This window comes from Trichosurus vulpecula, chromosome 1 (genome assembly GCF_011100635.1).
Source record: "Trichosurus vulpecula isolate mTriVul1 chromosome 1, mTriVul1.pri, whole genome shotgun sequence".
Taxonomy (NCBI): domain Eukaryota; kingdom Metazoa; phylum Chordata; class Mammalia; order Diprotodontia; family Phalangeridae; genus Trichosurus; species Trichosurus vulpecula.
Window position 1 is genome coordinate 490505132 of NC_050573.1, and position 12767 is coordinate 490517898.

The 12767-nt window shown below is 37.4% G+C and overlaps 1 protein-coding gene across 6 annotated transcripts in view; it reads right to left on the reverse strand.

Annotated features, from left to right (window-relative positions):
• Window positions 1-12767, reverse strand: part of PAM (peptidylglycine alpha-amidating monooxygenase) — a 409388-nt gene that overhangs the window by 182037 nt on the left and 214584 nt on the right. For all 6 annotated transcript variants that reach the window (XM_036737505.1, XM_036737477.1, XM_036737514.1 and 3 more), the window contains one exon: window positions 8653-8740. In XM_036737505.1, coding sequence (XP_036593400.1) covers window positions 8653-8740 — 88 coding nt within the window. The remainder of the gene's footprint in view (window positions 1-8652; window positions 8741-12767) is intronic.

Sequence of the window (12767 nt, forward strand, 5' to 3'; positions counted from 1 at the left end):
ACTGCTGACTAGGCCGTCTAATCATGCCCCCCTCTTCTTGCCCTCGTGAAGCTGATTTTTGAACCCAAATGTAAGACTTGACATTTACCCTCATTAAAGTACATCATGTTAGAATTAACATTTGAAAAGAATAAGAACTTATTAAGTGCTTAATAAATGCACACTACATTGTGGTTTTTTAAAAAACAAATATTATCTCATTTAACCTTTACAACTACCCTGCAAGGTGCTATTATCACCCCTGTTTTACAGTGGAGGAAACCAAGGCAAACAGATTAAATGACTTGTCCAGAGCCATGTAGCTAGCAAGTGTCTGAGATCAAATCTGAATTCAGTTCTTCCTCACATCAGAGGTAGCACTCTATTTATTGTACCCACAGCTGCCTCCTAAGATTCAAGCTCGTGAGGATCTTTCTATATTCTGAGTCTGTCGCCTCATGTGATAGCTGTTACTTTCAGTTATTTTATCATCTGCAAATCTGATAAGAATCGCATCCATAACTTTGTTCAAGTTATTGATAAAAATGTCAGGTAGCACAGTTCTAAGCATAGATCCCTGAACTATTCTCTAGGTGATTTAGGCATGCTGAACCATTAACTGACTCCTGGAATCTTATGATTTAACCAGACTGAATCCATTTAGTTGTACTTTTGACTAATCCACATTTCTCCATTTTTCTTTTCAATGAGAACAGTAAAAAGTATTTTAATCAAACACTGCTGAAATTTAGGTAGACCTCATCTACAGCATCCTTTGATCTACCAGTCTAATAACTGAAAAAAAGAAATGAGTTTAGTTTGGTATGACCTGTTTTTGATGAAGCTGTACTGCTTCTTTTTAAGGAAAAATTAAAATTTTGATATTGGTAACCCTCTCTGTAACTGACTTATAGAGTAAGCTGAGACAAAATCACTGTACCTTTGTATGGCTCACATTTCCCATCCCTAAATGGAAACAATAAACTCTTTTACCTAAAAGGATCAAGGAGGTAAATTTGAGACAGCTTACTGTGGCTTTCCTTAAAGGATACTATGAAAACACAGGGAATGGTGGTTATTTTTTGAGATATGACCACAAGGATAGGGAAGCATGCAAAATTGGGTAATTAAGGCATTCAGAACAAAGCAGATTAATAATTCTGGATGTTTTTCTTAAATTGTTTATGTAAATGGATTGAATTAAAAAACTTAAGTGATGTTCATAACCACTAATTATTTCTTAATATTTCAAGTTTTAGAAAAAGATGAGAATTAACATTTGAAAAGAATATTATCTTGGGTTCCTGAACTTTTGGTGTATAACTATCTCACCTTAAATTCACTTGGAAAGTATTCTGAAGGCTCACATATTTCTAACTGTATCAGGCAAAGAAAGAGCTAGTCTGTCATTCTGAATTATCCATATAAAGCATGATTGACTGTTAAAGATATCTCTGGTTATATCTGTTAAAGGACACTTAAAATCCAAGGTTATTCTGGAAATGCCTTCACTGATAATTCATTTCCTTACATTTTTTGCTGGGGGAAAAATTGTCATGCCCTCAAGTTACAACTGCATTGTCTTGAATTCTAATGTTAACTATCAGGTATCCAAAATGGATCACAAATAGGACAAAGTGATCAAAGGCTAATTTTTTTTTCTAATGTTGCTTTGGGCAGAGATTATCCTAAACTTTCAACATTATAACTAATATAAGTCAAATTTTTTAATCTTAAAACTGGACAGCCATGACTAAATGATGTCCATAATTTGCTGTAAAAGCTCACTGGCAATTGCTCCAATATTAAATATGTACCTATTAATGAATTCTGTACTGTATACAGTGAAACATTAATTTAAACCCTGTGGAAAGGGAAAGTTAAATATAGATGGCAATTCAAAAGCTCTACGATGATTATAGAAGCATATTTCCAGTTTTCCCCTCCAAAACATGATCTTAAAACAGAAAATTTTAATATCTATGCTACCTTGTGCAACCCCAAAAGTCTCTCATTCACTGATTCCCCAAACAGCATTTATTAACTACCTACTATAATATGGGCAATCTCTGTGCTAGGAACTAAGGATACAGAGACAAGAAGCAAAATAATCCCTGCTGTTAAGGAGAATATATTCTGCTGTGGTGATATAAGAGGCAGTGATGAGGGTGGTTTATAACACATAACTAGCAAAATAAATACAATATAATTTGAGGAGGGAGAGAATACTAACAACCAGAGGAATCAGGAAAGACTTCCTGTTGGAGATGACACCAAAGTCAAATCTTGAAAGAAGCTAAGGGATTTTAAAGGGGGGACAAGGCAGTGCATCCTAGGCATGTAAGAGAGTCTGCACCAGGGCCCTGAGGCCCGGGATGGAATTGTGAGTTTGAGGAATAGCAAGTGGGTGACTCTAGCTGGAAGACAGATTGTGTGGGTGAAAGGAGGTCATGTGAAATGTCTATTAAGTTGGAATGGAATCAGATTTGGAAGAATTTTCAATTCCAAAATGAGGAGTTTGTGTTTTAGAGTTTGTATTTTAAGTCAGACTTGGAGGGAGGCGATATTGGAAGCAAAGCAGGCTTAAGACTCAATTAGGAGGCTATTATAATAGCCCAGGTGAGCGCTGATGAGGACCTGAACTATCTCTATGGCAACGGCTGAGTTGAAGAGAAGAGTATAAATGCAAATAATGTTGTGGAGGCAGAAATGACAAGTCTTGGAAACTAATTGGCTATGGGAGAGAAGAAAATGAAGAGTTGAGAATACTTGCCATATGATATCAGAGTGAAATCCTCAAACATTTATTAGCGTCTGGATCCTACTGAGACTGTTAACAGCAGCGAAGAAACTGTAGTAACAATTTGTAGTAACAAAACCAGCAGCAACCATGACATTCATTTTTATTAAGACTGACACCAGTCTTCTAGGAACTGGCCATTTGCCGAAGGAATTTCCATCACTTCCTTTAATTTATGCCACCTAAAAGTCAGCCAAGAAAAATTATGTGTGATGCCTGCAGACTAAAACTCGATACAAAGCAAAGCTGTAAGGGTCCATTATGCAATGTACTGTAAGTCTATCAACACACTTGAATAATGCTGTGAGGAGGGGGAAAGAGACAGATTCTCTGGTGAAGTCTGGGCAATATTCCAGTGCATACTGCAGTTTCTTCAACTTCCTGTGATTGAGTCCAAGGCTTAGGAAGGCACAGAATATATTTTGGTGGCCTGAGTGATTTTCATTCGTGTATTCTAGGAGGTTATAAATGAAGAACTCTGAAGCTTTCTGACTTTCCAGGAATGAAAGAGAAAGGATGGAATTTAATTTGGGTCAATGTGAAGGAAAAAGCCTTTAAGAGAGGCAACTGAATCATGCGCATCAGAAATTTGTTTTAAGTGCTTGAAATTGCCTATGGGGGATAATACTGTGGAAATATAAGAAGGGTCTACTGTATGAGTGCTGTTCTTAATTCAAAAATTTAATTTTGTCACCTCACTAAGGCAAACAAGTTGAACTTAGCCTCTAGGAATCAACACAACATAGAAAAATAGCTAATTTTTAAAACGCCATTTAAACAAATAGTCTAGTAGGATTCCTCACATAGAGCATCCTCTATATATTTTAGCTACTTTTCTATTTTGCCTCATCAACATCTGCAGTCCTGTGGAGATAGTGGCATTTAAAAAGACACAGCAGGTGGTTAATAAATAGAAGCAGTTGAAAGGGATTTAACTTAAACCTCAGTAGGATGGTAAAGTACTTTGGTTTTCACTTTAGGATAGTATCAAGTGAGAACAGCTGGAAATAACCTCATTTAAACAGCTGGAATTCTTCCTTAAAGAGAGACCAAACAACCTAGAGCAACCATCTTTGATTTTTAACATATTACTTGGCCAGAAACAGATTTAAAATTAAACATTGCTAGAATTTAAGTTGTGAGCAGGAAAGGCCATTTGGTTTAATGGCCCAATATTTCTGAATGACCCACCTCGAGGTTTAGCAATCATGTGTAGCTCTAAGCACAAAGCTCTGTGCTCAGCAGAACAGAAAATATACCTCTCTTTTTCTCTCTCAAAAGCACCTCAGAGTTAGTTTGCAATTCTCTAATGCTAGTTAATTTTTTAATAATTCTTAGAGTAAATTATGAGATTAATGGACATGTTCAAATAATTTAATTAAATGCTACCATTTATACTATACCAGTAATAAGTTCTTGCCCCCTCTTTTTTTTAGTACACTGCCATGAAATCTCATTGATCAAAAACAGATCTTTTATGGGTACCCAAATATAAATCATCCCTATCTACAGTGGAGGCGGGTAGGTGGTACAACGGAGGGAGCATTAGACCTAGATTCAGGAAGATCTGAGTTCAAATGTGGCCTCTGACCTGCACCAGTTGTGTGACCCTGGGAAAACCACTTATCCTCTGTCTACCTCAGCTTCCTCAACTGCAAAATGGGATAATAATAGGATCTACTTTGCAGGGTTGTTGTGAGTGTCAAATGGAACAATATTTGTAAAGTTCCTGGCACATAGCACATGCTTAATAACTGCTTGTTTCCTTCTTTCTTCTGAAAATCTGCAGAACTTAGAACTGCCAAGTATATTAAGATCCGCAAGCCTAAGCTACGGCCTGGCAAATTCATTCTGCTTTTCCTACTCTTGCTCTTACCTCAGTGCTGTTACTCAGTATAGGTCCCTAGATGGTGTTAATTTTCTCATCCTTAAAAGCTTGGGAAAGAGAGGATCAGCGTCACAACTGATGGGCATTATTTTCTTTACACGGGTCAGCATAGCTGCTGCTTTTCCATCAGAAGGTGCTTATTTCTGGTCCCGAAGGCATGTTAATTTGGAATTAAGCCCGGAGCTCAATCTAAATATAATGGGAATACCTCACAGTATATTAAAAGGCTTCATGTGAATGTATGCAGTTTAAATGCACATGCATATAATTAACGAGACACATTACCAGCAGGAGATACTAATTTGGAATGAGACAGAAAAGACGAGGATGTGCTTGGAATGATAAAGATAGAGATAGGACCTATGACTTCACTTATATCCAGAATGCTCATGTAAAGAAATTCATTTATATAAGGAATGATTTCATTTACATAAGGAATACCCACATAAAGAAATTCCCCCTACCAATTCATGTCAGCATCTTTTCTGAAACACAATCTTAGCTGTCTAGAGCAACAGGAGGGTAAGTGGCATGGACAGTTACGTGTTGGAGATCAAATATGAATCCAGGTCTTGTGGCTTTTCTGGACAGCCTTCTACCTCATTATGCCACTGTCTCTCATGTTCAGAAATGTATATTTAAGTTAAGATGCCTACACAATGAAAAACATTTCATGCTGTCTACCATTTTCACTTACACCTAAAATTCCTGAATATATATTCTAATGAATAGTAGAAAGAGGCAATTACAAGGAACAAAGGAGGGTAATTGATCTGTGAACCACAGAATAGCTCTTTGCATTCATGTTAAGAATGATTCTAGAAGACAGGGCCTCCTCATTTCCAATTAAAAAAACCTTTTAGATTAAATACATGTGCTTAATGTCAAAATCTGACAAACACAAATACTGAATCATAAGCAGAAGGAAAAATATGACCAACCAATACGAATGGAGTGGAATCACAGCTTGACATTTTGGTGTTCAGATATTCCATTACGTTATTCATCTTTCTCTCAAAACATTCTCTCTTTATGATTTCCCTACAACATGAATGAATCCTTGTTATTCCAAAGCATAACAAGCACATTAGTAGGAATCATAATCAAAATATTTGAGTTAAAGTTTTTTTTTTCCTCCTACTAGTGTAACCACATTAATATAACAAATGCCAAGACTTGATGCCTCTAGGAAAACAATGCATGACTTTTTTTTAACTGATAGATTTTTTTCTTCTAAATTCAGGTGCGTGCATAAGAGGCTAAACATTTGAACAAATTCTTCTGGTTATTATTAAACTGCTGTTGCAAAGGTGGATATTCTTGAGCAGAAGCTTAGCAACACACAAATCCAGTCAATCAGATTTTCTATGAATTAATTAATTCCTTAAGGAGTCATGAATATCTCCCTTTTATTAAGAAATAAAAAAATACTCCCTCTCTGCACCATCCCTGCCCCTGCCCCAAATAGAGTATCTTTGAAATGTAGATAGAAAGGCTATAATTTGAAACTCATGCCCCAAACTGTAATAATTCTTCTGTTTTACTGAGTATGTACTCTAGTCTCATTTGCAATTTCTAAAAACCTGGGGAGGAAATTTATACAGAGATGTGGGAACTTTAAATCAAAATGTGAATAATCACCTTTCAATTACTCCTCTTTCTGATAACTATGAAGAAAACTTGCAACAAAAATATGAAGTGGTTAGGTCACAGAGGTGGGGAACCTGCAGCCTCAAAGCCACATGCGGCCATCTAGGTCCTCAAGTGCAGCCTTTTGACTGAATCCAAATTTCACAGGACAAATCCCCTTGATAAAAGGATCATTGCATTAGGCTGCCATGTGGAAAGTGGGTATATATCCTACCTTTAATTTATCCCTCCCACCTACAGCCCTTTGCCTTCATTTTTAGGTTATGCCCTTCCCCGCACCTCTGCATCCTTCTTCCATCCTCAGGGGATCGTCTCTTCAGACCATAAGGGAAAGGTGATTTAAAAAGTAAGGAATGGCTGAGTGAATAACAATGGATAGACCATGACAGGCTGTGGCAGACACCTCAGAAATCACAGGGTCATGCTAAAGGAGGTATGGACCTTGGAGGCCTATTAGGTGGAGAATAAGAAACCCAATGGAAAGAAAAAAACCTGAATGCCACCTTTGAGGAATTCATACAGAAAATTTGCCTGGAGGAGTTAAGAAAAAGTTGTTAATGCCAGACTCAACCTGATGAGTCTATCTGTATCATTTGCTTCACAGGAAGCTGTATAGCCTCTCCTCTTGTTTTAATTACTTTATTTGTCATGCTTCTTATTATTTTATTTAGTGGGGGGTGGGGTGGGGAATAAGGATCAGACACAACCTTTTACTCATCTACCTTGGCAAAAAGTATACCATTAATTCTTAATGATACAGATTAGACTATGGTTTAATTTAAAATATCAATTTCCCTGCTGCAAATTACTTTATTATTTATAAAAATCATGACCTTTTGCTAACTACATAATATGATTTGGAGAGGTTCTTACTCTATATAGTCAGACAAGTGTAATGAAAGTGAACTTTTTTTATTAAGACAATTCCAAACATTGATCTATATTTTTCTATGCCACTGTCTTCTATCCTATGGACTGTGAATCAATGCAGGCAGAAGAGTTATTGCCCAGCATTTGTAAAATAGCACTAGTCATCTCATCAAATAACTCTGTATAATAAACACACAAAAATACTTTCTAAAGACTGAATAAATGATATGTTTAGCAAGGAACTAACATATGGTGGGTATTTGGTAAGCTCTTGTCAATTGGCTGGTACACATATTACTATTTTTCAAATACATGTAGAGTATCAAGAGATGGGGAACTCAAGGCCACATGTGGCCCTCTAGGTCCTCGAGTGCGGCCCTTTGATTGAATCTAAACTTCACAGAACAAATCCCCTTAATAAAAGGATTCGTTCTGTAAAACTTGGACTCAGTCAAAAGGTTGCACCCAAAGACCTAGAAAGCTACATGTGGCCTCGAGGCCACAGGTCCCCCACCCTTGTCTATTGATAGAGCCTGTTGGTTGGTCTCTCCCAGCTCCAGTTTAGCAAGTTGTCAAACTGTTCTTCCTAAACACAGATCTGACCATGTAACACTCCCCTCCTCCACCACTCCCCACTCAATAAACTTCAGTGGCTTTTTATTTTTCTAGGACCAAATATAAAATTCTATATTTGAATTTTGAATCCTTTCATAACCTGGCCTCTTCTTACCTTTCTAGTCTTCTTATGCCCTATTGTCCCTCCACATATTCTGTGATCCACTGATACTGACCTCCTTGCTATTTCTCTCACAAGATACTCCATGTCCTGACTCTGCATTTTCACTGGCAGTCCCCCATGCCTGGAAGTCTCTCCCTTCTTATTTCTGCCTCCTGGCTTCCCTGGCTTTCTTTAAGGTTTGGCTAAAGTCCCACCTCCTTGAAGAAACTGTGCCCAGTTCTCCTTAATATTAATGCCTTCCCTCTGAGGATATCTCCAATTTATCCTGGTAAGTTTGTTTGTCTCTCTTGTGAACTCTGTGAGAACAGGGACAAGGTTTTACCTTTCTTTGTATCCCCAGCCTTAGTACAGTAACTCACATATGGTAGATGCTTGACTTTATTTATACAATCCAAATTTATTTAAAAGCATTATTAAATTCATAATATTTTTGTCCTGTAGTTTCGCAATCAACAAATATTAATAGTATGACTATAATATGGTTGTACGTGAAACATTTTGCCATTTAAAAAATTATCCCCATACCACAAATTTGCCGTCTTCTGATCTATGCTAATAAGGTACAACCAAAGTATACCACCACATTAGAAAGAAAATGTTTCTCTTCTAGAAAACAAAACAAACTACTACTAGTATCCTTTTGTTATATAAATAGTATAAATGTAATTGTTAGTTGTAAATCATATGATTAAATATAATTTGCACATAATAAATTTTTGGCCTTACCAATAGTTTTCAGTGGAAGAAGGCATATTACATCCAAACAGTAGCATGTGATGGACAGTATCCATGCTGGCACGAGGCTTGAAATCAACTACAAGACAAAATGAGAAATGGGCATGAATGAGCCATATCTTTGACCTAACATAGCAATATGATGAAGACATTACAGTGCTCTCATTATATGGTTCCTAGCAGTGTAAAATATTTGTGTTCCCTATAATCAGTATAACCTGATAGTGTGATAGAACAGGGTAATAAACTATGAAACGGCAAGGAACAGAGAGGATCACTGGCCTCCAAGGACTCCATATGAAGTCATTTCTCAGCATATAAAAGGCAGGCTATTTTTAAAGGAACAGTACTACTACCTAAAACCTATTCTTTGATAATGTTTTCCCTGTCAGGTCACCATATAGGGCTGAACGACATAAAACCATATACTATGTATGCAAATAAAATACTGTAATGAAATAGAACTAAAAATGAGTGGTTAAAGCCCCATTAATGAAGCTAAGACAACATATCTGGAATTTTCATTTAACAATCAATCACAGGGATATACTCTGAAGAGGTGATTAAACAAGGAAAAAATACATATAGATGGTACCAATATATAGGTATAAATGTATGCCTATATATGTGTGTCATATAAACCTGAAGTAGTCCAGTATGGTTTCATGATTTTCTCCAGTTTTGTTCAGCATCACTTGAGTAGGAGTGAAGGCAGTAAATGGTGGAAGTAATCCAAGACTGAGGTTTGGAAGGAAGCAAGAGCTTCAACAGAATAAAGGCACAAGGAACTTGAGAGAAGAGGACAGTACAGAGTTGAACTTGTTCACCAGCCAGTCAAGACAAGGAAGGGTCAGCTCTTCTCTGGAGTACTGTGTTTGGTTCTGAGCACTATGCTTTAGGAGGGACATTGATAAAAAGGAGAGTTTCTAGGGGAAGGCAAAGAGGATGTTTACCTTGGTCCTTGAGACCAGAGCACGTGAGGATTTGTTGAGGCAATTTGGTATATTTCACCTGCAGAAAAGAGGCCTATGAGGGACATGGTGAGTGTCTTCAAATATTTGAAGGGATGACTTGTTCTCTTTGTCCCCAGAGGGCAAAAACAGGAGAATGAATAGCAGGTGCAAAAAGAGGCAAATGGGCTCAATGTCAGAAAAAACTTCTTAGTAATTGGCATTTTTCAAATGTAGCATGGCCTGACTTGAGAGGTAAGGGGCTGTCTCTGGAGGCAGGGCTTCAAGCAGAATTTAGTCGATCATTTATTGGGTATATTAGAGTATGGATTCCTTTTGTGTTTGGTTGAACTAGCTGGCTATCAAGATCTTTCCGAACTCTCAAATTGTGGGATTTTGATTCTTGAAGGAAACTAAGGATGATAACACTAACACTGATGAGAATAATGTTGATGACTAGCATTTACATGGTACTTTCACATTTGCAAAACACTTTTTCATACATTATTCATTTGAGCCTCACAATTAGCTTGTAAGTTAGGCAAGGAGAGAGTACATTCCAGGGACAGGCTATGCAAAGTCATAGAGGTTGGATAGGGAGTGCCATGTTTGAGGAATGTATGAAATAAGTCTGGAAAGGTAAGCTAGAGACAGATTGTGAAGGAATGGCCAAGATGTAGTGTTTAAATTTTATCCGAAAGGCAACAGGAGAGAGTTAAGTTTCTTGAACAGGGGAATGATACGATAAGCCCTTGCTCTAAAATGATGATTGGGCAGTTTTGTGGAGGATTGAAGGGGGCGGGGTGGGGGTGGGGGGAAAGAGTGGAGGTAGGTGAGATCTATTGTGATCATTCAGATCACATGATAAGATCCTTAATCCAAATCCAACATTCACTCAATTAAAGCATGCCTCCCATAGCAGTGGGTTACTTCTGTTTTGTTTTGTTTTTTGGTCTGAAGCTGTGATTGCTCATCATTTCAGTGAAGTTGAAGGATGAAAACTTCCTCTATCCGTGTAGCTAGGTGACTTGTAGATAACTTTTAAAATATCAGACAGTTGCCTAGAACACAAAGAGATTAAGTAACTTGCCCATCATCAACATAGTTGACCCTATGTCAAAGGCATGACTTGAATCCAGTTCTTCCTGACTCCAAGACTGACTGCTTATCTAGTACTCAGTACTGTCTTTTGCATAGTGGAAGACAGGCGAATATTGACTGAATTTAGGATTTTAAAAAAGGTCAGTAGATTTAGTCTGTCATGAAATGAAAGGATTAACCATTTTATTAGCTCCTCTCTCTATTTTTTTTTTTTTGCTCCTCTTTATTATGAAACAGAGATTTCTAAAGAAGGAATTGATTTAATTAAGTCTTTGGAACTGATACTGAAATGAACTCTGGGAATGTAAGATAACATACTTCAAAAACCAGGAGAAAGGCCTTTAGTATCTGAGGCACATCCATGACAAGATTCTTACATGATTTATGGCAATGTGATGGATAGGAATTTTATGGATTTTAAGGGCTTTCTAATCAGACAGGCTCTGAATTGGATGAAAATGAATGTTTGACATAGAGTTAATGCTTATAATTTGAGAAAGCAGCTCCAGCCATCCATTACAAATGTTTGACCCAGTTATTAGATTTCTGGCATCTTTACTCTGCAAGCCAATAGATTTCAGAGGGGACACAAAACCAGAGAACTGGGTGGAGCTAGTTGATTCATTAAGAATCTGAAAAGAAAGTAAAAGTAAATTTAGAAGAGGGCACAGCCCTATTAAAGACACAGGAGGAATCAAGGAAGCTGAAAAAAGGATCATATGGTACCAGTCTGGATCATAGTTCAAATTGCAATTCAAGAAGTACCTCTAATAAAAAGCAATTTCCAGATATCATTCTAAGGCAAACACTGACTATTATCAAGGTCATCCACATTCTTTGTTTTATTTGAGGCCAATCCTAAAATAAAGGATACTTTTCTATTCCCTTCCCCAATCCTCAAGCCCACTTCTTTTTTACTTAGACTTCTTCACAGAAAATTTTACTTCTACCATTTCTTTTTGAACGGTTGATTTCCTAGAGCACACAGAGGCAGTGAGATGTATGTATTTTCTTTTCCTCTCCTGCACCATCAGTCACCTGCTGCGAGAGGTCTTTCTCAAGGGACCTCATGAAAACCAGAGTTGGGAGCTGATTAAGATCTGTGTTTTCACCATATAATCGTATTGCCTTCATTTCAAATCTGTTAGTTTGGTTCTTTGTTTTGGTATAGATGAAGCAATTGAATCTTTACCAGTTAGTTTTCAAAATTAACTTGGATCTTGGATACATAATGCTCTTTCATTCACTAAAGGTTTATTTTTTTTAGAGAGGAGTACTATTTTCTAAATACACTAGTCTTTTCGATTGCATGCCGAAAGTGAAATGCTGGTTAGCTTTTGCATGGTAATAGAGCAGCTGGATTCTACCAGTCTTGGCATAAGTATTCTTTAGAAAATGGTCTCATGGAGTTTCAAATCCTGGCTCGTCATCAGCAGATTTCCATGTAATTCTCCATTCTTTCTCAAAAAATTCAGTAACTAGGTCTTGCTCTCCATCCCAATCTTTTCTTTATATAGATGTCCTTGCACTGTATTCTTGAACACCATGGCCCCTCAGTTCATCAACCTCCTTAACTCCATGACTTCCATTTTTGTTCCAATTCAGCCAAACACAGCAATGTCACACTTCCTGACCATCACTTGTGTTCTACCTCAAAGATTCATGACTCCTCTGACCATATTTTCCTATCCTTCAGTCATTGCTCCATTCCTCTAGAGCAAGGGTGAGGAACCTGTGGCCTTGAGGCTACATGTAGCCTTCTAGGTCCTTGAGTGAAGCCTTTTGACTAAGTCCAAGTTTTATAGAACAAATCCTTTTAGTAAGGGGATTTGTCCTGTGAAGTTTGGATTCAGCCAAAGGGCAGCACTTGAGGACCTAGAGGGCCACATGTGGCCTTAAAACTGCAGGTTCCCCACCCCTGCTCTAGAGTTTCTTTGTACTCAACACTGTCCAACTTTTCTTCTTCATGTTTATCATCTCTGCTCTGGCATCTCTTTCTTCATAATCTTGATGCTGGCTGACCAATTCAATTATACCCTATCAGCTATACCTTAA